General features: G+C 50.1%; 1 protein-coding gene across 1 annotated transcript; it reads left to right on the top strand.

The window, feature by feature from the left end:
- Positions 1–2,101: 2,101 nt before the first annotated feature.
- LMH87_008468 (uncharacterized protein) lies at positions 2,102–21,622 on the top strand (the record flags this gene model as incomplete). Its single annotated transcript, XM_056198742.1, has 5 exons — positions 2,102–9,865; positions 9,918–17,792; positions 17,849–19,804; positions 19,903–19,929; positions 19,979–21,622. The coding sequence occupies 5 exons, from the start codon at positions 2,102–2,104 to the stop codon at positions 21,620–21,622; spliced, it is 19,266 nt and encodes a 6,421-aa protein (XP_056057569.1).
- Positions 21,623–23,543: the final 1,921 nt, after the last annotated feature.

The raw sequence follows: 23,543 nt of genomic DNA, 5'->3' as shown, positions 1-23,543 counted from the left end.
AAGAAGTTATTTTAAAATACAAAATGAATCTCATGAAATTCTTTGCTCAGTTTTGCACATAGCGAGCGACTCTCAGATAAAATTTCCCAAGTCTGGTGTGACAATGGCTGGTAGCTAGAGTGAGATTCCTTGCGTGCGCAGGCGATGTTTTTTGTCACCCTTTGGGGCATTTCACTCGGAATTACCTCCGACCCACTCACGGTAGATTGTGCATTGGTAAGCCGAAGAAGAAAAATAGGCCGGCATGCCGGCTCGGTAAGGCTTGAGTTGTAATGCTCGCTAGCCCTGTAAGGCGCGGCCGGCAATCGCCTCGGGCAAGTAAAATCTCGCGCTAGACCAGCAGTTGACAAATGGTGGGCATGTCTTTTCTTGGATACGCTCGAGTGCAGTTCATAAACCGGTAGAATCTGTGCAAGAATCATCAAGTACGCTAGACGTGATGATTATACTGCTTGCTTTCTTCCATCGTCGCGAGCCGGGGCGTCTACTCCGAACCCTGCCTGTTGCTCACGCCTCAGCCACTGGCGACAACAAAATCTTTACGAAGTGCCCGCACCAAACTCCACAATTTTCTTGCGTCAAAATCAACTTGGAGGTTGCAGCCAATCTAAAATCTTCCGGCCTCAAAAATCTTCCGGCCTCTCAGTTCCGCCAATGACAGGCTTTCCCCACAAAGGCCTTCTGGAAGCTGAGAATAGAACAAATGGAAGGAAAAATCGTGCTTGCGTAATACCAAGTCCTGTTGTCTCATAACCCATATCATCGTCCCGCAGGCAAAGAAATGAAGCTAACCCGCAATGCTTGTGTGAGGCTGACAGGCCCCGGTGCCGTTGGACCTTGATCGGCACTCGCAGGCCTTTTCTTTTTTTATGGAAATGTTCAAGTTTGGTCGACTGTACTCCATGAGCAGCTCGGATCTTTCTGGTAACAGCCCGAACGCTACTCGTGGTGAAAGACGTCGATGCTAAGCGTCTGACATGCGTTGTGTGGCTTACGTCGGCAATTCTCATCCAGTGGCCACGAAATCAGACCACAACGCTTACTTCGGCCTTACACTTGCTTCGGCCCTTCGAGTGCAAGTAACGTAGAAGAATCGGACTCTACGTGCTAACCAATCTGAAATACAATTTCCATTGCGTATTTGCTAAGCCGGTGTTTTTCCCGGCCCCTGCACGAGCTGAGCAAGAAGCATCATGTCATCATAATGTCCCACCGCGGTTGTAATATTCGTGTTGATTAGGAATCCTCGTCTAAAATTATTCCGTTTGCTTGCCAACTCTGACCCAGAGTCCTTCGGTTACCTGGAGTATTTGCACGTTTCAAGTCAAGGTCAGGCGGACCACGACTTATCGGCACTTGCCCGTAGCTCGTAACCTGCAGGCTAACAGAGCCCTGCTGCTTCACTAATCAGCCGCGGTTCCAAATAGTGTTTTTCTTCTCCCTCGTCTGTACGCTTTCTGCTGTCGTGTGGTGGTTACGGAACCTCCGGGTCATCTGCTCTACTTTTGGACGGCGACTACAACGCCGGTCCACCTCCCCGTCTTGTTCGTATTACTCCGGCCAGCACTTGGTCAGTAACGCCCCATCCCACTCTTTTCGAAGTTATGCTGCTGCCTCTATTGACACTGTGGCTTCAAGGCCGATTCTAAGCATGGTGTCTGTACACGTTACCGCATTCGTCTACGAGCGCCTAGGCTTGTTTCGACGTTGTGTCAGCCTGAGTGGAACTGTCCTGGTCAGTATGTGGAATATCACATAGATCTCGCAATGCATGACAGAAGATCCTATTTACGGCAAATTTGATTACTCTTGCCAATGCGGGCGATACACAACCAAGAGCGCTAATCGCCGCTGTGCCCGAAGACTTTAGCAGAGATCGCCCATTCTCAAGTACGCCTTACCCGCCATACTTAGCCAAGGATCAGGGCCACTGTAGCTTATCTACCCAACACTCTAGTTCTTGATAACACTCTCCCAAATTATTGTGTTATCAAACTCGAGATAGCTGACTTGAAGCGACGATTCACGACGCTCACGACGCACGCCTATCTCACTAACACTACGATAAAGCAACATGACGCGGACCGCAGACTCGTCCCATATGCCTGCTGCCATGGCGGATCTAGCCAAGATTTGGGGCTGGAACGCCAGTGTTCCCAGTTCCAATGCTTCTACCGTTCACGAGATCTTCTCCAAGACGGCTCACGCCAAACCTGATGAACTTGCCATCTGCGCACATGACGGCAATTGGACCTATAACGAACTTGACCAAAAGTCTACAGAGTTGGCGCAATATCTGGTTGCAAATGGCATTGGCAAGGGCCAAATTGTTCCGATTTGTTTCGAAAAGTCCAAGCAGACCGCGGTAGCCGCTTTTGCGGTCATGAAATGCGGCGCTGCATCGGTTTTACTGGATCCCAGCCAACCACAAGAGCGCTTGCAATCTATCGCACGCCAAACATCCGCTTCCGTTATCATTTGCTCGCAATTGCAGGCGCCGCTGGCGGCCAAAATTGTTTCCTGCGAGGCACATGTAATACTCAGCGACGACGCCCTCGTTGCCCTCTGCTCGCCATACCGTGCGACGCAGCTGCCAAAAGTGTCTCCTGCCGACCGACTATATGTCATCTTTACCTCTGGTAGCACTGGTACGCCTAAAGGCGCTATAATTACCCATTCCAACTACGCTAGCGCCATCCTCCACCAACGAGACGCACACGGGTTTACGTCAAGCTCCCGCGTCTACGACTTTTCCTCATATGCATTCGACGTTAGTTGGTCGAACTTGATACACACTCTCACTATAGGAGCCTGCCTCCTTATCCCCTCGGATGCCGAGCGCAGCAACGACCTCGCTGGGTCAATTATTCGTCGCGGAGCTACACATGTCGACATTACACCTTCAGTTGCCCGGATATTGCCGGACCAAGTGCTGGAGCAAATTGATGTTTTAGTGCTCGGTGGAGAGAAGCTGAGCACAGAACACGGGCAGCGTTGGTCTAAACTCGTCAAACAACTGAAGAACCCGTACGGACCCAGCGAATGCACGCCAACTGCAACAATCATCACTGTCGACCCGAGCGCAGAGTACAGTGGAGCCATCGGTCGAGGCTTGGGCCTTAACACTTGGATTGTCAGCGCCGAAGATGAAGACAATTTGGTCCCCGTTGGCGAGGTTGGCGAGCTGCTTCTTGAAGGGCCGCTCGTTGGAGAGGGATACCTGGACGCCACAAAGAATACCGATGCGTTTGTGATTGACCCAGCATTCTTGGTCAATGGCGTACCGGGTACCGCTTCTTCCGGTCGTCACGGGCGCCTCTACAAAACAGGCGACTTGGTGCGATATGACCAAGAAACGGGAGACATAATATTCATCGGGAGAAAAGATACGCAAGTCAAGATCAACGGCCAGCGAGTCGAGCTTGGTGATGTTGAGCATCACATTCGCCAAGCCATTCCGGCCGATTCCGTCGAAGACATTGTCGCGGAAATGGTTCAGCCCAGCAACAGCGAGACGAAACTCCTTGTTGCCTTTTTCGCCATGCACCGGAAAAGCACCGACGAGAACCACTCGGCAGATCTTACCCAACGTCTGGCCGGAATTACAGAAGGGCTCGAGGATCGCCTGCGTGCGTCCGTGCCGGCGTACATGATCCCGGCACTCTACATACCTCTAGCCGAGTTTCCTCTCTCTGCGACTGGAAAGACTGATAGAAGAAAGCTCCATTCCCTTGTTAAATCAGTGGATCTGGCTGCTGCGACCGGGGCGGCGAGCTCCTTGGGGGCCAGGCGTCTACCCACCACACCGAACCAAGCCAAGCTACTCGAGCTATGGTCTTCCGTCCTCGGGATCAGTGAGATAGAGCTTAGCATCGATGATTCTTTTGTACGACTCGGCGGAGACTCAATTGCTGCCATGAAGCTGGTTGCTGCGGCGCGGGACTGTGGCCTCCACGTGACAGTCTCCGACATTTTCTTCCATCCAAACCTAGAGCAAATGGCAAAAGTTTTGACCAATGCTTCTACTTCAGGTGACGAAGCCGTCTACAGCCTTTCATCACTATTCCGACCTGATACGAACCCGAAATATGCTTTCAGTGAGGCCGCTACCTTGTGTCGCGTCGCTGCCTCCGATATCGAAGAAATTCTTCCCTGCACCCCGCTGCAGGAGGGCCTCATGTCGCTGTCTACAAAGCGAGAAGGTGACTACGTTGTTCGCTACGACCTAAAGCTGCAACCAACCGTCGATCTGCCTCGATTATGTAGGGCCTGGGCCACCGTACTCTCCACCACTCCCATTCTTCGTACACGAATCGTCAATCTTGACAGCGAGGGTCTTGTGCAAGTTGTATTGCGCCATCACGATGAAGGCTCGAACCTCTCGTGTGAGAATATTCCTACCCTTGAGAGATTGACCCAGGAGCATGGGCAGTTTGGCTTAGCAGCAAGCCTGGGGAGGTTTGACCTCGCCACGGGCGAAGGAGACAAGGCGGGAGTATACTTTGTCTGGCAAATGCATCACGCAATCTACGATGGCTGGTCGGTCAACCTTATGATTGAGCGCCTGCAACAAGCATATCTGTCCGACAACGGCCAAGACACACAAATCTCCAGCTTCCACCCGTTCATGCAATATATGAAGAATGGCAACGCAGATAAAGCTGCCGATTTCTGGAGGCAGCAGTCTGCGGGTGTTGAGGGGCAGACCTTTCCGCCACTCCCTGAGCCAGGTTACGAACCCAGAGCTAACAGTTTGTACGAGTTAACCATTGACAACTTGGTATGGCCCATCGCAGGAGGTACCGCACCATCTGCACTGCGCGCAGCTTTGGGCCTACTTTTGAGTTTCTACACAGATTCTCCAGATGCCACATTCGGCGCCGTCACGTCCGGTCGACAAGCCCCTGTGCCTCATATCGAGAGTCTCGTGGCGCCTACCATCGCAACGGTTCCTATCCGCGTCTCTGTAAAGCAAAACCAGGACATCCAAGGTCTCCTGGCTGCTGTTCAGACACAGTCGCTGCAGATGATTGCGTTCGAACAAGACGGCCTTCACAACATCCGGCGTCTCAGCTCCGATGCCGCGCGCCTTTGCAGTTTTCAGACTCTCCTCGTAGTGCAGCCCGCAGAAGGAGCAAACGAGAGCGGCAAGGCCATTTTTGCCGATGCCGCCTCCAACTTGCACGATGGCGATGTGTCTGGCGCTGCAGCACTCGGAACTTATGCCCTTACAATGGAATGCCTACTAAGAGATAGCGCAGTCTCTGTCCGCGTCATGTTCGACTCGCAGGTCATCACCAATCATGAAGTTCAGCGATTTTCTGCGCAGTATGAGCACATTGTACGACAACTGTGCGACGAAAACAACGCTACTCGTAAGCTGGAGGACGTCAATGTGACCAGCCAAGACGACCTGCAGAGGATTTGGGGCTGGAACCAGACTGTTCCTGAAACTGCAAACCTGTGCGTTCATGACCTAATCCAAGAGACTGTCAAACGGCAACCACATTCGCCCGCTGTCAGCGCCTGGGATGGTGACTTTGTCTACGCTGAGCTCGATGGCCTGGCGACCAAGTTGGCATTCCGACTGACGGAGCTTCACGTCGCTGGCACAATTGTACCTCTTCTATTTGAAAAGTCGAAGTGGACTCCCGTCGCCATGTTAGCGGCGATGAAGGCTGGCGCCGCATTTGTTGCCCTAGATCCATCTCAGCCCGAGGAGCGTCTCCGTACCATTGTGGCTCAAATCAACGCCACCGCGATTATTTCCTCTGCGCGCAACTCGTCTTTTGCACAAAACCTTAGCTCGGCTGAGAATGTTGTCCTAGACTCACAATCCTCCCGCGCCTTAAAGCATTACAAAGGCCAGCTTCCGACCGTGGACCCTTCAAGCCCTCTGTACTTGATCTTTACATCTGGTTCTACGGGCACCCCAAAAGGAGTCATGATATCCCATTCGAATTTTAGTAGTGCCATCTTACACCAGCAGGCAGCCCACGGATTTCGGCCTACTTCTCGAGTATATGACTTTGCGTCATACGCTTTTGATGTTAGCGTATCTAACTTCTTCCATACCTTTACAATCGGCGCGTGTCTATGCGTGCCTTCTGATGAAGACCGACGGGACGATCTGGCCGGCTCCATCCAAAGACTCGGAGTGACACATGCAGATCTCACGCCGTCCACTGCTGCGGTCCTTTCAGAAGGAGCACTCAAGAGCCTGACGACGCTGGTGTTGGGCGGCGAGAAGCTCTCTGCTGACAACGCGCGTTACTGGTCGGGCCTGGTGGCACTCAAGAACCCGTACGGTCCAAGTGAGTGCACACCAACTGCGACCCTTCAGCATATTACACCAGACGACACCTTTACTGCAAGCATTGGCAAAGGTCTTGGACTGAATACCTGGGTGGTTGATACCGCTTCAGGGCAGACGCTCGTTCCGATCGGAGCTGTTGGAGAATTGATACTCGAAGGGCCCCTCGTCGGCTTGGGATATCTCAATGACGAAATGAAGACGAAGGAAGCATTCGTCGATGATGCTTTATTCCTCACGAAAGGAGCCCCTGGCTACGCTGGCCGCGCAGGAAGACTATATAGGACCGGTGATTTGGTCCGCTATAATGCAGACGGCAGTCTCAGCTTCGTTGGAAGAAAAGATGCCCAAGTCAAGATCAATGGCCAACGAGTGGAACTTAGCGACATTGAGAGTCACATCTCTCGTCACCCGAACACACGCCAAGCTGCATGCGCATATCCAAAGAGTGGACTATGCGCCAACAAAGTAGTTGGTTTCTTTAGCCTTTCGGGTGTTAGTGACTCTTCAAGTGAAAGCGGCATTGAGCTTCAATCCTATGCTCATAAGCAGGCAGTCAGTGCTCACATCGATGCACTCGAGGTCCTGTTGCGCGAGGCGCTGCCTGCCTATATGGTGCCATCTCTTTGGGTTCCTCTCAAAGAATTGCCTCTGTCAACATCCGGGAAACTTGACGCTAAGCGCCTGCGTCAATGGATTGAACAGGCTGACGAAATGACAGTGTCATCGCTAGCCAGCTTCGCCAGGACCGCCGCAGCATGGCGCGAGCCTGCCACAGAGCTAGAAAAAGTCCTTTGTTCTGCTTGCAGTACCATTCTCAACATTCCAGCAGATGCCATCAACTTGGACAAGTCATTCATTGCGAACTCTGGCGACTCGATTTCCGCCATGCGTCTTAGTGCGCACTGTCGCGCCGCAAATGTCACATTTTCTGTTGCACAATTGCTGAGGAGCAAGTCGCTCGCGATCTTTGCCGCCACTGGAATGCAGACAGCTTCCGTGAAACCGACTTCATTTACGGAAGAAGAAAACAAGAATTTCAGCCTTTCTCCGATCCAGCGCTGGTTCTTCGATCAAGTGGCACACAAGCGCGATTCGGCAAAGAATGCTTGGTGCAACCAGGGCTTTTACGTCAAGCTTGGTCAGCAGTTATCAAGCGAAACCATGGCTAGCGCTCTGGACAGTCTTGTTCAACACCACTCGATGCTCCGATCACGTTTCCAGCACGTGGAAGGGAGATGGATGCAATTCGTCCTACCGCACGGCAACGGAAAAAACTTTATGTATTCTCATTCTCATGTGTCAAGCTTGTCTGAGTTAGGCAGTCTGACAATGAGGCGTCATGGGGAGCTCGACCTAGAGAACGGTCCGGTTTTTTCGGCCGATTTCTGTACACTGGGTGACGATTCGACAGACACATACCTTATACTCGTCGCACATCACCTTGTCATCGATTTGGTATCCTGGCGTATTATGCTAGAAGATCTCGAGACTATTCTATCTCGCGGCAGGCTTCTATCCAGCTTGCCATTTCAGACCTGGAATGATCTGCAAACAGCCCATGCTTCGACGCTTAGTCCAGACTCCGTTCTCTCAACGACAAACATACACAACAGCATTGATTTCTGGCAGTTGCCCCTCGAGAGAGTCAACACTGTTGAAGAACACAGCGTGCGAACAGTCTCTGTGGACAAGGACATTACAGCCTATATACTGTCCGCGGCCAACGACGCATTGAACACCGAGCCAGTAGAGATTCTGATGGCTGGGGTATGGAATGCATTCTTTGCCGTCTTCTCAGATCGCACCAATTTGACCATATTTAGTGAAGGCCACGGGCGCGAACCGTGGTCCATGGACGTGGATATTTCTCGAACTGTGGGCTGGTTTACCTCCATCAGCCCCATCAATCTTCCGCGGAGTGCGGCAGTTACCAATTTGGGGCTACTCAGGTACATAAAAGACGCGCGCCGTCGTCTTCCGGCAAACGGTTGGGCATACTTTGCCTCCAGGTACCTGAATGAGCAGGGAAGGCAGGCTTTCGAAAGACATGGCAGTATGATGGAGATGACATTTAACTATCATGGCCAGTTCCAGCAGCTGGAAAAAGACGACGCACTTTTCTCCAATGTCACACTCAGCAACGTTCAAGAGCAAGGCCCTCTACTTCCTGCTTCGTCGCTATTCGGTATTGAGGTGTCTCTGGAAGACGACATGGCAGTGTTATCTGTGTCTGCCAATCGCTACATCGCCCATCAAGAAATGATTAAAAGCTGGATTGATCATATTCCCACGGCTCTTCGCTCAATTTGCAAGGAGCTTCAGACATACTCTGGACCGCCTCAGACCCTATGTGACTACCCCTTCTTGGACCTTGATTATCAGAGTCTTGTGACACTTCAGGAAACAGTGATTCCCGCCGTGGAACTAGCAAATGGCTTCAAAGTTCAAAACGTTCTCTCATGCACCCCGACAGTTGACGGGATTCTGATCAGTCAAATCAACTATGCGGGATCCTATAAAACGATGCAGCGCTTCCGAATCACATCCGAGTCGACAGACATCATCAGTCTAGAGTATCTCGCAGATGCTTGGCAAAAGGTTGTGGATCGCCAACCCGGCCTCCGCGCGGCATTTGTTCCCGCTCTTGACAGTGCTTCGGCATTCTACCAGGTCGTGCTCGAAAAGCATATCGCAAATGTGATTCTGGTGGAGGATACTGTCATTGATGAAGCAAGTGCGTCAGATTGGCTGGACCGCTTGGAACCCTTTGAATACCCTGAAAACTGCCCTCCCCACCGCGTGGTGCTCTGCCGCATTTCATCAAGCGATGTCATATGCCAAATGGAGATGAGCCACGCAATCACTGACGGTGCCTCGACCTCAATCCTGCAGAAGGACTGGGCCGATGCGTACGCTAACAATCTTTCAACTACTAACCTAGCTGCGACTACCGAAGCATTCTCGCAACATTTTTCATCTGTCCCCAAGAGTGCGAAGGATGTGTATTGGCGAGACAAGCTTCACGGAACTGAGCCATGCCATTTTCCACCCATTTCATATAATGCCGAAGACTCGCATGCTCTCGTCTCGACTTGTGAAATCAATGGAGAATTGTTGCGTGCTATTGAGGCGCACTGTGGAACGCTCGGTATTACGGTCGCCAGCTTTTTACAGACGGCCTGGGCGCTGAGTCTTGCTTCCTACACAAAGACCGACTCTGTTGTATTTGGCTACCTGGCTTCAGGTAGAGATGTTCCAATTCCTGGAATAGATGAAGTCGTTGGAGCATACACCAATATGCTTGTTAGCCGCGTCGCTATAGACTGCCAGGAGTCAAGCAACAGCTTGCTTCGCGCTGTGCACGACCAAACCATGGAAGACCTCGGTTATCAACACAGTTCTCTTGCTAGCGTGCAACACGAACTGCTTGCTTCCTCTAAAGAAGCACTATTTAATAGTATCGTGTCATATCAACGTCAAGTTGAGAGCCCTTCAGACATTGGCAATCACATTAGCATAACTGTTCTGGACGGAGAAGATCCCACAGAGGTATGTCATGACAGCAATTGACACAGCCTAAAAGCATTACTGATTTTCGCAGTATGACCTTGTCGTCAATATAAGCCACGGAAAGAGTAATGTGGAAATCCTGCTCGATCACAAGTCCGATCATTTGGCCCAGAATCAAGCCAGCCGACTCCTATCTCTGCTTCTCAAATTTTGCTCGGCATTGAGTAGCGAGTTCGCCCTCAAAGATTTAGCGTCTTGCAGCGACGAAGACGCTGCCGATATATGGCAGTGGAACAGCACTGTACCTACGACTGTCAACCGTTGCGTCCATGCCTTGATCGCAGAAACGACCCTGTCGCGACCCCAATCCACAGCTATTGACGCATGGGATGGTACTTTTACATATGACGAGCTGGACAAGCTAACGACTCGATTGGCAAAGAACCTTGCGTGCCTTGGAGTGACCACTGGACACGTGGTGCCTTTGTGCATTGAAAAGTCTCGCTGGACAGCCGTTCTCATGCTGGGCGTTATGAAAGCCGGCGCCGCGTCGGTAGTCTTGGACTCAGCTCAGCCTGAGGATCGGTTGCAGGGCATTGTCGAGCAGGCGAATTCGACTGTAATTCTATCCTCAGCAAGAAGCCACGATATTGCAAGCCGACTTGCACGCCCCGGAACCGTGGCCATCCCCGTCAGCGACACACTCTTTGCAACATTGGCCGAGTCTATAGAGCCTCTACCAGCTGTTTCGCCTTCTGACAGCATTTACGTCGTTTTCACTTCGGGAAGCACTGGTGTACCGAAGGGAGTTGTTGTTACACATGCCAATATTGCTAGTGCAATTCACCACCAACGCTCAAGTCTTCAGTTTGATGAGCAATCGCGAATCTTGGACTTCTCATCCTACATGTTTGATGTTGCATGGTGCAACCTCCTACACGGCTTGTCAGCGGGCGGTTGCGTCTGTATTCCTTCCGATGAAGATCGCAAAGGCGACATCATGTCTGCAATATCTCGATTCGAAGTCAACAGCGTGATCCTGACACCATCGGCACTGCGCGGCCATGATCTCGACGCCCTCAATGGGCTAAGGAGTCTCCATTTCATTGGCGAACCCCTTCGCTCCGAAACGTTTGCATCTGTGCATCCATCGGTTAACGTGACCAATTTGTACGGCCCTACGGAATGCACTACGTTTTCAACCATGGCGCCGGTGGTGGGCAGAGACGCAAGTTATATAAGTGTCGGCTTTGGATCTGGCCTCAATACTTGGGTTGTCGACCCGACAAGTGGCAACTCTCTCGTCCCTATTGGCGTAACGGGTGAGTTGCTCTTGGAGGGGCCTCTAGTGAGCGCTGGCTATCTAGGAGACGAAGCTAAGACCAATCTTGCATTTGTCGACAGCCCCAGATTTATTCAAGACTTTGGCCGGGTTGGTCGGCTGTACAAGACGGGAGATCTTGTTCGCTACGATGCTTCCGGCGCACTGGCCTTCCTCGGAAGAAAAGATGCTCAAGTCAAAATCAATGGCATGCGAGTGGAGCTTGGCGATATCGAATCCGGTGTCAAGTCTTGCCTTGTGCAAGACTTTGGCAATATTGACGTGGTTGCAGAAGTTGTCACGCCGCAGGGCACGTCACATGCCATGCTCATTGCCTTTGTATGCTTCGGCACAGAGCTAGCCAAGGAAATGGATGCGGATACGCTAAAGAGTTTCACACATGAAGCGACAAAGCATCTGCGCGATGTTCTCACTGCTAGAGTGGCGGCGCACATGATTCCCTCCGCCTACATACCACTACAACAGGTCCCCACCACCGCCAGTGGGAAAACAGACAGGCGTCGTCTGCGGGAGATGGCAAATGCTTTATCGTGGGAACAGCTTCTATCAACACAGTCCGAAAGTCGACGAATGCCCGATACATACATGGAGCGCCAGATGCAAGAACTGTGGTCCAAGGTTCTTGATGTCGAGCCTAGTCTCATCGGGGCGGACGACAACTTTCTTCGGATTGGAGGTGATTCTGTCGGCGCGATGCGGTTGGTCGGAGCGGCTCGCGAGGCTGGAATGATTCTCTCTGTTGCTAATATCCTTCGCAACCCCAAACTGAGCGACATGTCTCTCTTGACAACTACCCAACGCCCAGAGGCTGTATCGATAGTAGATGCTTTTTCTCTCATGAGGCCATTCGAGGGCGAACTCGCTACAATGATTGAAGAAGCCGCAATGGCCTGCCATCTACGACCAGACGACATTGTAGATATGTATCCCTGCACGCCTCTCCAGGCAGGTTTACTCGCGCTCACAGCACAACGCGCTGGAGATTATATTATTCGGTGCGCACTGGAGCTGAAGTCGGACTGTGATGTTCTGCAATTCAAAAAAGCGTGGGACTCCGTCGTCAGCAGTACTCCCATTCTGCAGACTAGAATCGTCGACTTGACGGGGAAAGGACTTACACAGATTTCCGTCAAGTATACTCCGGAGTGGAACACAGATGCTTCTGCCGCATCGCTCCGTGATTACACAGAGAAGGAAGCAGAAGACGAGTTTGCGCTCGGCTCTCCGTTGGCGAAATATGGCTTGTTGACAGCGGATGGCAAAACCTACTTTATGCTTACCCTCCACCACGCCGTCTATGACGGTTGGTCTCTAAATCTGATCTTTGATCGGCTCGAGAAAGCATATGGCGCCGAAGGTTTTGACAACGCCCATCAGTTTAACTCCTTTGTCAAGTATATTCAATCAGTTGACAAGTCGCAATGTGCGACATTCTGGGACGCTCAGCTATCCGACTCTGAAGCGCAAGCGTTCCCAGTACTTCCATCGTCGTCGCACCAGCCAAAGACTGATCAAAGGATACTGCACGAAATTGAATCGTTGAACTGGGAAAACAGCGCTGTCACACCTTCTTCCGCAATTCGTGCTGCCTTGGCCATTCTAGCGTCGACGTACATGAGTTCACCCGACGTCATCTATGGAGCAACCACCACCGGTCGACAAGCTGCGGTTCCTGGTGTCGAGTCAATGATTGGCCCTGCCATTGCAACGGTGCCGGTTCATATTTCTGTTCCTGCGGATGCGCTTGTGACTATGTTCCTAGCAATGGTTCAAGAGCAGTCGATTGAGATGACCAGCTACGAGCAAATGGGTCTCCAAAATATACGACGGCTAAGTGCGGCAGCGGAGCGACTGTGCGATTTCCAGACTCTTCTGATCGTTCAGCCAGCCGATGAAAGTGCCGAGTGGCATAGTAAAGTCATCGTTCGTGATGTGTACGAATCGGGCTCCCACGACAACGACGCCCAGCAAGAGTCTGAGACCTATGCACTGACACTAGAGTGTCTTTTGCGCAAAGATTCTATCAAAATCAAGATGAATTTCGACTCATATGTGATGGATGATCTGCAGGGGTGGCGCTTTCTCCGTCAGCTGGAGCATGTTATTCGACAGCTGTCCGACCCTCAGCCTGGACAGCGCGTCTGCGACATATCTTGTTTCAGTGAGCAGGATTCCAGCGAAATCTGGAAATGGAACGCTTCCGTCCCAGAGACTGTCAGCAGTTGCGTGCACGAACTCATCGTGGACAGTTGCTGTCAGCATCCAGAATCCCAAGCCGTGTGTGCCTGGGACGGTAATTGGACATATTCTGACCTGGACCGCCTCTCTACGCAAGTGGCTCACCATTTAATCGAGCAAGGCGTACGTCCTGGTCATATTATTGCCCTGGTGTTTGAAAAATCCAAGTGGATGCCTATCGCAATGCTCGGTGTCATGAAGGCCGGTGCTGCCTCGGTCGCTGTTGACGCTAGCCAGCCTCTCGACCGGCTTCGCTCCATCATCAGCCAAGTAAAGGCGCCGATCATTTTGTGCTCCTATTTGAAACGAGAGCTCGCTTCTACACTGAGTGACAAACAAACCCTTGTCATAGGGGCTGCCCTAGTAGCCAACATGTCGCAAGACAAGTTGCAAAAGCCGCTGCCTACCGTTTCACCCGCAAATCTGCTCTACCTGGTCTTTACGTCAGGTAGCACCGGAACCCCCAAGGGTGTTATGATTACACATTCTAACTTCAGCAGCGCGATTCGCCATCAGAAGACAGCTCAGGGCATTATTCCAACGTCACGTGTGTTTGACTTTGCATCATACGCGTTCGACGTTGCCTGGGCTAACGTCTTGCTGACGTTTGAAGTGGGCGCAACGCTGTGTATACCCTCTGACAGTGACCGAAAAGACGACTTGAACGGGTCCATTTCCCGTTTGAACCCGACACATGCAGACTTGACTCCATCTGCTGCCCTTGTCCTATCAGATGAATCTCTACGCATACTGCACAGCCTTACACTTGGCGGAGAGCGCCTTACTGCTGCGTACGCAGAACAATGGGCCGCGTTCCCTAATCTCACGGTGAAGAACTCATATGGACCCAGCGAATGCACTCCTACTTCAACTTTTACGGAAGCCATTACTCCAAGTAACGTTCAGAGCAATAGCATCGGCCACGCACATGGACTGAACACTTGGGTTGCCGACGCGGCCACGGGCCAGTCTCTGGTCCCAATTGGTGGCATTGGAGAGCTTCTGCTTGAAGGACCGCTACTCGGAAGCGGATACCTTGGTGACCCCGACAAAACCAACTTGGCATTCATTTCCAACCCCAAGTTCCTGCTCAACGGCCCACTAAGTCAACACCGCCACGGACGCGTCTATCGCACTGGAGATATTGTCAGGTACAATTCTGACGGTACCGTAGCGTTCGTTGGGCGCAAAGACGCACAGGTCAAGATCAATGGCCAGCGTGTAGAGCTAAGCGAAATTGAGAGCCATATCGGTCGCTATGAGGCTACCCACCAATGTGTCATTGTACTCCCAACAAAAGGTCTCTGTGCTAAACGCCTCGTCTGCGTTGTCCAGTTCAAAGATATTCCTTCCGAAGATACCGTCTCAGCACGAAGTGTACAGTTGGTAGCCTCGAAGTATGATGACATCGTCTCGTCTCATCTTATGGCGCTTCAAGACCAGCTTCAAACTTCTCTTCCACGGTACATGATTCCAACGATTTGGGTGGTAACCGCAACACTCCCGATGACTGCCTCGGGAAAGCAAGACCGCATGTCAGTCAACACTTGGGTGGCTGAGATGAATCCAGAAGTGTTTGCGAGAGTCAACAGTTCCGGAAACGAAGCCGCTGTACGAGAACCAGTCACAGAAATGGAACGCATTATCCAAGAAGCATGCAGCGCTGTTCTTAATGTGCAGCCTGACAAGTTGAACTTTGCTCAGTCATTCATTGCCAATGGAGGCGATTCCATCTCTGCTATGCGCTTAGCTTCGCAGCTTCGAGTCGCCAATATCGCATTCTCCGTTGCCGAGCTGCTTCAAAGCAAAACATTGGAAGACTTTGCGCGCTCCGCCAAGAGAACCACATTGGACTCAGCTACGTACAGTGAGAAGCACGATACACTCTTTCCTCTCTCGCCCATTCAGCAGTGGTACTTTGACCAAGACCCGCCCAGCCGCTCTGAGGGGGCAGAAACCTTCTATAACCAGGGCTTCTACGTCAAGGTAACGCGAGGTGTTCCTACCGATGAAATTATGGCGGCTTTTGCGAAGCTGGTAGAAAATCATTCCATGCTGCGCGCCAGATTTGAGCAGCAAGCCGGGGTGTGGAAGCAGCGCATTGTTGCCGCTTCCGAAGGCGTATATGGTGTCGGTCTCGCATCTTACAAGTCGCTGGATGCCATCCGCGATCTCGCACAAGCGAGGCACCGCAGCATCGACATTGAACAGGGCCCTGTGTTTTCCGCTGATATTTGCGACCTGCACGGTGACCAATACTTGGTACTTATTGCGCACCATCTGGTGATTGATTTGGTATCCTGGCGCATTATACTGGATGATTTAAAGCTGCTATTAGAGAGTGTTGACTTGCCAAAGGCAATGCCGTTCCAGATGTGGAACGAGCTGCAGATCGAAAAGGCCCAATCGCTTGTGCCGACGTCAACGCTGACAACCTCGGAAGCATCTAACAATCTCGGATTCTGGGCAAGTGAATCCCCAAATCCCATTCCCAACAATATGTTGGATCACGACATCATGCATATCAATGTTAGTGAAGAGACAACAAGCCTTGTTTTGGGAACTGCCAATGCCTCTCTGAAAACGGAACCGGTCGAAATTCTACTTGCCTCTATCTGGCACTCATTTCGGGCTTCCTTTCCCGAACGAGAGGGTTTGACAGTTTTCAACGAAGGTCATGGTCGAGAGCCATGGTCCGCCGAGATTGATCCATCGCGCACTGTTGGTTGGTTTACCACTCTCAGCCCTCTGCATGTCAGCTGTTTCTCCTCAGTCATCGAGCTAGTTCGAACCGTCAAGGACGCCAGGAGACGACTCCCGTCCAATGGATGGGCCTATTTTGCTTCGCGGTACCTCAATCCCCGAGGACAGGAGGTATTCGAGTCTCACAACACAGACATGGAGGTTGTTTTTAACTATCACGGACTATTCCAGCAGCTCGAAGACAAATCGGCCCTGTTTCAAGACGTTAATCTTGAGGGTGTCTCAGAGCAAGGCTACAGCTGTCCAGCATCCAGCTTCTTCAACATCGAAGTTGCAATCGAGAGAGGTCGGGCTTGCTTTGACTTTTCATTCAACCGTCATATTGCTCATCAGGGGCGCATCAGGCAGTGGATTGCCGGTATTGACCACTCGTTGCAAGTTATCTCCCGTCAGCTGGTGGACTCCAAGCCATCACGCACTCTCTGTGATTTCGAGCATCTTGCACTCAATTATAGGACTCTCGACTTCATGTCCAACGACATTCTCGCAGAGATTGAGTCTACAAATCAGTCGTCAGTTCAAGAAGTGCTTCCATGCTCACCAACAGTTGATGGCATGCTCCTGAGTCAAATGAGAGAGGACAACGCTTATAAAACCAAGCAACTCTACGAAATATCTGCTTTTTATGGTCAAGCTATAAGTGTGCAGAATGCTCTACTAGCGTGGCAAAAGGTCATCGCACACCAACCAGCATTACGAACCGTCTTCATCAACGGCCAAGATGGTAGTTCTGCATTCCATCAGGTGATTTTGGCAGAGTACAAGGGGAATACCATTCTCCTATCAGCAAAGGATGATTTCGAAGCACTGCGGAAGATACAAGGGATCTCGAGCGTGGAATATCAACCGTCTGTGCCTCCACACAGGGCTATTTTCTGTCAAACACCCGACAAGCTCTTCTGGCAGCTGGAAATGAGTCACGCTATAACAGATGGCGCTTCTGCGAGCATCCTAGAGCAGAACTTCATCGATTCACTTAAGGGACAATCTTTCTCTACCAACATGCTACCCACAATGCAGGCATACGCAAAAGTCTTATCTAGCAGGGACAAGACCGCCAATACTGCATATTGGACGACAAAGCTGTCAGATATGGATCCTTGTCAGTTTCCGCGTCTCTCTGCTGTCACAGAAAAGGCCACTTTTCAGTCGGCGGAGCTCACCGTTTCCTTGGAACAATCTCAGATCTCCCGCATCATGCAATTCTGCACAGCCTGTATGGTGACGCCTGCTAGTCTGCTGAAGAGTGCCTGGGCCCTCACCTTGTCTGCGTATACTGGCCGCCGCTCAGTTTGCTTCGGATACCTGGCATCCGGCAGAGACGTCGATGTGCCGCAAATACACGCGTCTGTTGGCGCATACACAAATATGATGATTTGCCGGGCCGAAGTTGATGATGACTTCTCAGGCAAGTCTTTTGTGCAACATACTCACCAACAGCTGATGCAGGATCTCAGCTACCAGCACAGCTCGCTTGCTACAATTCAGCACGACCTTGGAGTCAGCCCCGATCAGCAATTATTTGGGTCTATTGTTTCGTATCAGCGAGTTGTCGAAACTTCCAATAACCAGGGCAGTGACTCCATTATTTTAAAGAGCATTGATGGTGACGATCCAACCGAGGTAAGCCCGATTTGTTTCCTCACCCCATTGTATCCAAGGCTAATCACTGTTTGCAGTATGCGATTGGATTGGGTATAAACCATGGGTCAACTGTGATTGAACTTGACCTCAGCTACTCGCTCACGTACTTAACCGAGAAACAAGCTGCGCGGGTTCTGTCCCACATGCAGTCAGCTATCGAGGTCATCATCGAGGGCAGCCAGCCACTCTCACTCAGCTCGGATGACTTGCATGATATTTGGTCTTGGAACGCGGCTGTGCCGGAGACTCAGTATAAGTGCGTGCACGACTCAATTGCTGAGACGGCCGCAAGGCAGCCAGATTCGGCTGCTGTCTGCGCCTGGGACGGCGACCTGACGTATCAGGAACTGGATACCTTGGCAACCCGCCTTGCCCATCATCTCATTGAGCTCGGCGTAACGTCTGACGCCATTGTTCCTCACTGTGTCGAAAAATCGAAATGGGCCTCTGTTGCAATGTTGGCGGTAATGAAAGCCGGGGGGGGCTCCGTCACTCTCGACGTGAACCAGCCGTTTGAGCGGTTAGAGTCAATTGTCAACCAGGTCACTTCCCCGGTCATATTGGCATCTCCCAGCCAGGTAGAGCTCGCCAGCAAGCTCCACGGCGCCAACGTGGTCATTATCAGTGACGCGCTGCTATCCTGTATACCTCAAGCGCACCACATGCTTCTGCCTAGTGTGGATCCAGCATGCCGGCTTTACGTCAACTTCACATCCGGCAGTACTGGCGTGCCGAAGGGTGTAGCAATCTCTCACTCAAATTACAGCAGTGCCATCAAGCATCAGCAAGCAGCACACTATTTCAAACCTACCTCACGCGTGTTCGACTTCGCCTATCAATCCTTTGACGTGAGCTGGTCAAACTTTTGCCACACATTTACCATTGGTGCCTGTCTGTGTGTACCATCCGAGGACGAAAGAAAAAACGACGCCGCTGGAGCCATTCGCCGAATGCGGGTAACTCATGCGGACATGACACCAAGTGCAATCAGCACCTTGTCTCTGGAGACGCTGTCACAACTTGAAACAATTGTGCTTGGCGGCGAGAAGTTGTCGGCAGAGAATGCACGAGCATGGTCGGCAGTGACCAAGGTGCTGAACCCATATGGGCCTTGTGAATGTACCCCGACATCAACAATTACGGAGATTGATGCAACACAAGCCGCATCAGGAATTATTCCAATTGGAAGGGGACTTGGGTTGAATACTTGGATTGTGGATGCGTCGGTGGGAGACAGCTTGGTGCCGATTGGAGTAGTGGGAGAACTTCTTTTGGAGGGCCCCTTGGTCGGCGAATATCTTGGGGACAATGCGAATGCAACAAGCTTCATTACCAGCGCGTCGTTCCTTGGCCGCGGCGCACCAGGACACCCAGGTCGTACCAGCCGAATGTACAAGACCGGTGACTTGGTACGATACAATACGGACGGAACCCTGACTTTTGTCGGGCGCAAAGATGGGCAGGTCAAGATAAACGGCCAGCGTGTGGAACTCGGCGACATTGAATCCCACATCGAAGCCTGCCTCACCAGTGGAGGTATACAAGTGGTTACAGAAGTGATTACTCCCACGGCCGTCAGGAAGTCGATGCTGGTCGCTTTTGTAATTGCGACTGGTGAGCAATTGCGGGATATGGATGAGGCTGGATTCCAGGACTTTGTCAAGCAAGCCACACAAGACCTCGAGGAGCGCTTGGCTTTGCAGCTTCCGCCATACATGATACCTGCGGCCTACATCCCCATTTTGTATTCTCCTCTGACTGCAACTGGCAAAACTGATCGCCGGCGGCTACGTGAAATTGCCAGCGGCCTGACGCGCGAGGATTTGGCCGCCGCGGGCGGTTCAACCCAGGAGTACCGCGAGCCCAGCGGCGCCTTAGAGATGTCACTACAGCAACTGTGGTCTACCGTCCTTGACGTTGAGCCCTCTACTATCAGTGCCAATGATGACTTCCTGAAACTTGGCGGTGATTCCATTAGCGCCATGCGTCTTGTCAGTGAAGCTCGCGCGCGTGGCTATTTGCTTACAGTTGCAAACATCCTCACCAGCAAAATCTTCTGTGATCAAGCACTGCTGCTGAAGAAAATGAGTCAAGAAGACGATTTGGATGCCCCACGGTACAGACCATTCTCTCTGCTACCTCTTGCTGCATCTAACAACAAGGAGGCACTCTATGCTCAGCTTTATGAGCTGGGCATCGGCTCGGACACTGTTGAAGACATACTGCCTGTCACTGACCATCAGGCGCGTTGCATTGCTCTCACACACTCGGCTAATCGCAATCTCCTGCTATATCATACCATGGACGGCAGCGGTGCACCCAACATAAGCAAGCTGAGAGCAACGTGCGCCGCCCTAGTCCAACGATATGATCTGCTGCGCACCGTCTTCGTCGCGCACAACGATATTTTCCTGCAGGTTGTTCTGAAAGAGATTGATGTCTACGTACCCGTGTTTACAATCCAGAACGGAACCGACTTTGATGCGCAGACAGAACAAATTCGCAAACATGATCTCACCATGCAAATCCCATATGGGAGACCATTGACGCGCATCTCAATCCTACACAACGTTGCACAGCAAACCTACAGAATCATTGTTCGCATGTCCCATGCCCAGCATGATGGCATGAGTCTGGTCAAGATGTGGGATGCTTTCGAAGAGATGTACAACGAATCTCTAACCAGCACAAACCGTATCATCCCACGTTCCGAAGACATTCGCAAGGCTAGCTTTTCAAACTATATGTTTTCGCTGTCTCGAATGAACAAGGAATCTGCTCTGGAATATTGGAGACGACTACTCGACGGTTCGACCATGACTACCATGACAAAGCCCGCTACGTACAAGCTGAGTTATGGTGAAGGCCCATCCATGGCAGTCGAGATACCCCGGTCTGCCGTAGAAGGCGGCGAATTTACATTCTCAACTATTTTGAAATCTGCATGGGCATATACGCTTGCACACGCGACCGCAGAGGATGACATTGTGTTCGGCACCTTGACTCACGGCCGTGGTTTGCCTGGAGTAGACGATGTCTTCGGAGCCTGCGTCAACATTATTCCCACGCGTGTGAAGTTTGGTCAAACATGGACGGCGCGTGATCTCGTCTCTTATATCAACGACCAGCAGATTGCCAGCATGAATCACGAGAATCTCGGCTCGCGCGAAATTGTCCGAGCCTGCACGAACTGGGCCACTTGGGCCTTTGCCGGAACCGTCTTGTACCACCACAACTTCGAAGACTCAGTTGCTGCTGAGAAGGCGCGCGGCATGCACGCGGAAGAAGACGTTGATCTTGGGGTCGGGGATCTTGACATGGTCGACATTCATGTCACTTCGAAGGCGCACAAAGACTGCTACAGGATCGAGCTCAGCTTCGGACCCGGGCTCTTCAGTGACGCGGAGGCGCAGAAACTCTCCTTCCGGCTGCGAGACACCATCATCCTCTTTTACAAAGCTATGGATACGCCCTTGCAGGCGCCGAGCCAGACGACATACGCCAAGGCGCTGAGCTCGAATGCAGACAATCATGCGAGGAATATCTCTATAACCGAGGCCGATGCTGTAGCAGCCCAAAACAACCCAGATGCCGAAGCGGCGCTGCTACAGGCCTGGTCTGAAACACTCAACAGATCATTCGAAGCATGGAGCACATCGCCCCTGAACTTTTTTGAAAGTGGTGGCGATTTAGTGTCGGCCAGTTTGCTGGCAGCGCATATGGAGCTCAAGGGGTACTCCTTGAGCGTAGAGGACATTGTCCGGTACCCGGACTGGAACGCTCAATTATCCATTATTGAACGCTGTTGAGACACAAAGTAGGGAGAATAGGGGGGGGCGACCATGGCCCTGGTAGTGGCCGGTTGAACTGCGTGGCCTCTGTTACGAACGTGATGGCCGTGTGGGCGAGTGGCGCGTAGGCGTGTGGCGACGGTATTGGTCGATATTTCTTTCCTTTGTAAATTTCCTTCGTTTTATCTTGATTTGTTGCATTATCGTCATCTTGATTTGTATTTGAATATAAACTGTACTCAATTTATCACCTCTGCCTGTCTACATGGGCAGTAGTCCGATTGTTCTATTTCTTAGGCCCTGTTCAAGGGTCTTTCAGAGATTTCGCTTGCCTATGGGGCGGCTGCGGAACATATTTAGCATCAGAAGTTGCAATGATGATTCTGTGTGTCTTTTGATGAATCGCATGGTCATTCCTTTTGTTTATTTTTTGACCTGACGGTGGATGGCTTCTTGTGCCGAGAGATGACTGACGCGGTCCGCTAGATATATGCGGGGTCGCCACCAGTTGCCAACAACACAACACCAGGCGCAGAGCCCGCAGACGCCTAGACTGGAGTCGGTTAAACAGGAAAGAAATTCGTCTCATGTATACTCAGATCTTGGCTAGCTTTACTTTACTTTACGTGACTGAACTATTTGTGTGCAGATTAAGCTAGCCTACTAACCCAGTCCACCACAACTATAGTACAGTTAGATTGGAAATTAGCAGCAATAGGGGGTAGAGTTAGATAAATTAGCAAGTCCACTACTAGCGGTATAGACTAATAGAATTATATAGATAAAAGGCAATATCTAATATAAACACACCTAATATATAGTATATAATAAGGTAATTAAAGTATAAAGAAATGTTTATTACTTTTTAAATAATTAATTAACGTAGTTAATAAGCGAGTCGCTTAAATAAGCGAGTCACCCACTCCACCTAGTTTTTAGCACCCTTCGTCTTAGTACTTCTATTACTTAATAACGATTTATAGAAATCCTTTTAAAAGAGATAGGTATTATTCTTACCCTTTAAGCTCTTAAAAAAGACCTAAAACTAAGTTATAAAGAAGCTATATTAATCTATAATATACCTTAAATAACTATTTATAACTAATATAATAGCTAAATTATATAATATAACTTTATACCTAATTTAAAAAAACTTACTAATTTAAAAGAAAAAGCTATAATAAAATATATTCTCTAGTTAGATTTATAAGGACTTCCCTTTTAGTATATAAATATAGAAGATATAATAAATTAACTATTTACTAAGTATAATAATAGATATATTAGAGTATATTAGGTAAAAAACCTTATATAATAATAATAAAAGCTTATTATATATTTTTAATAAAGATATAATTATTAAAGAGCTAAATATAAAGATCTAACTATTATTTATAATTAGTTTATACTTTTAAAGAATATAATTATAAAATATAATATTATAAAGTCTAATATTTATAACTTTAATAAGACTAAATTTCTAATAGACTTTTGTCAGGGCACCCGCAGGGCACGTTGGTTGGTAGGAGGTTATAGGCAACCAGAGGTATCACGTGCGAAGAAGCTACTATATAGCTGCGGGCTGCCGACGAGGGAGTAGCGAGGAGGCAGCGATAATTCCACCATCATTCTAAAAACCCAAGGATCATCTAGTGACTGAAGCTCTTCGCCGACAGCACCTTACAACTTTATTATAATAAGAATAGTTATTATAAGCTCTAATTAGGTTAAAAAAGTAAAAGTAGTATAGTTTAATAATAAAAAATAGGTTATTATAATTTAAGTAATAAATTCTTAGGGCTTAATAGTACTACTATATATTATAATAAAAAGCTAAAAATACTTTATATTTTAGTATAAAGATAAATATCTACTTTTAGATTAGTATATTAATATAAGTTTAAATAGCTAAATAATAAATAAAATTAGTATAAATTAG

This window comes from Akanthomyces muscarius (assembly GCF_028009165.1).
Source record: "Akanthomyces muscarius strain Ve6 chromosome Unknown contig_16, whole genome shotgun sequence".
Classification (NCBI taxonomy): Eukaryota; Fungi; Ascomycota; class Sordariomycetes; order Hypocreales; family Cordycipitaceae; genus Akanthomyces; species Akanthomyces muscarius.
The sequence above is the reverse complement of the archived record's forward strand: the minus strand, read 5'-3'. Positions and strand labels throughout refer to the sequence as shown.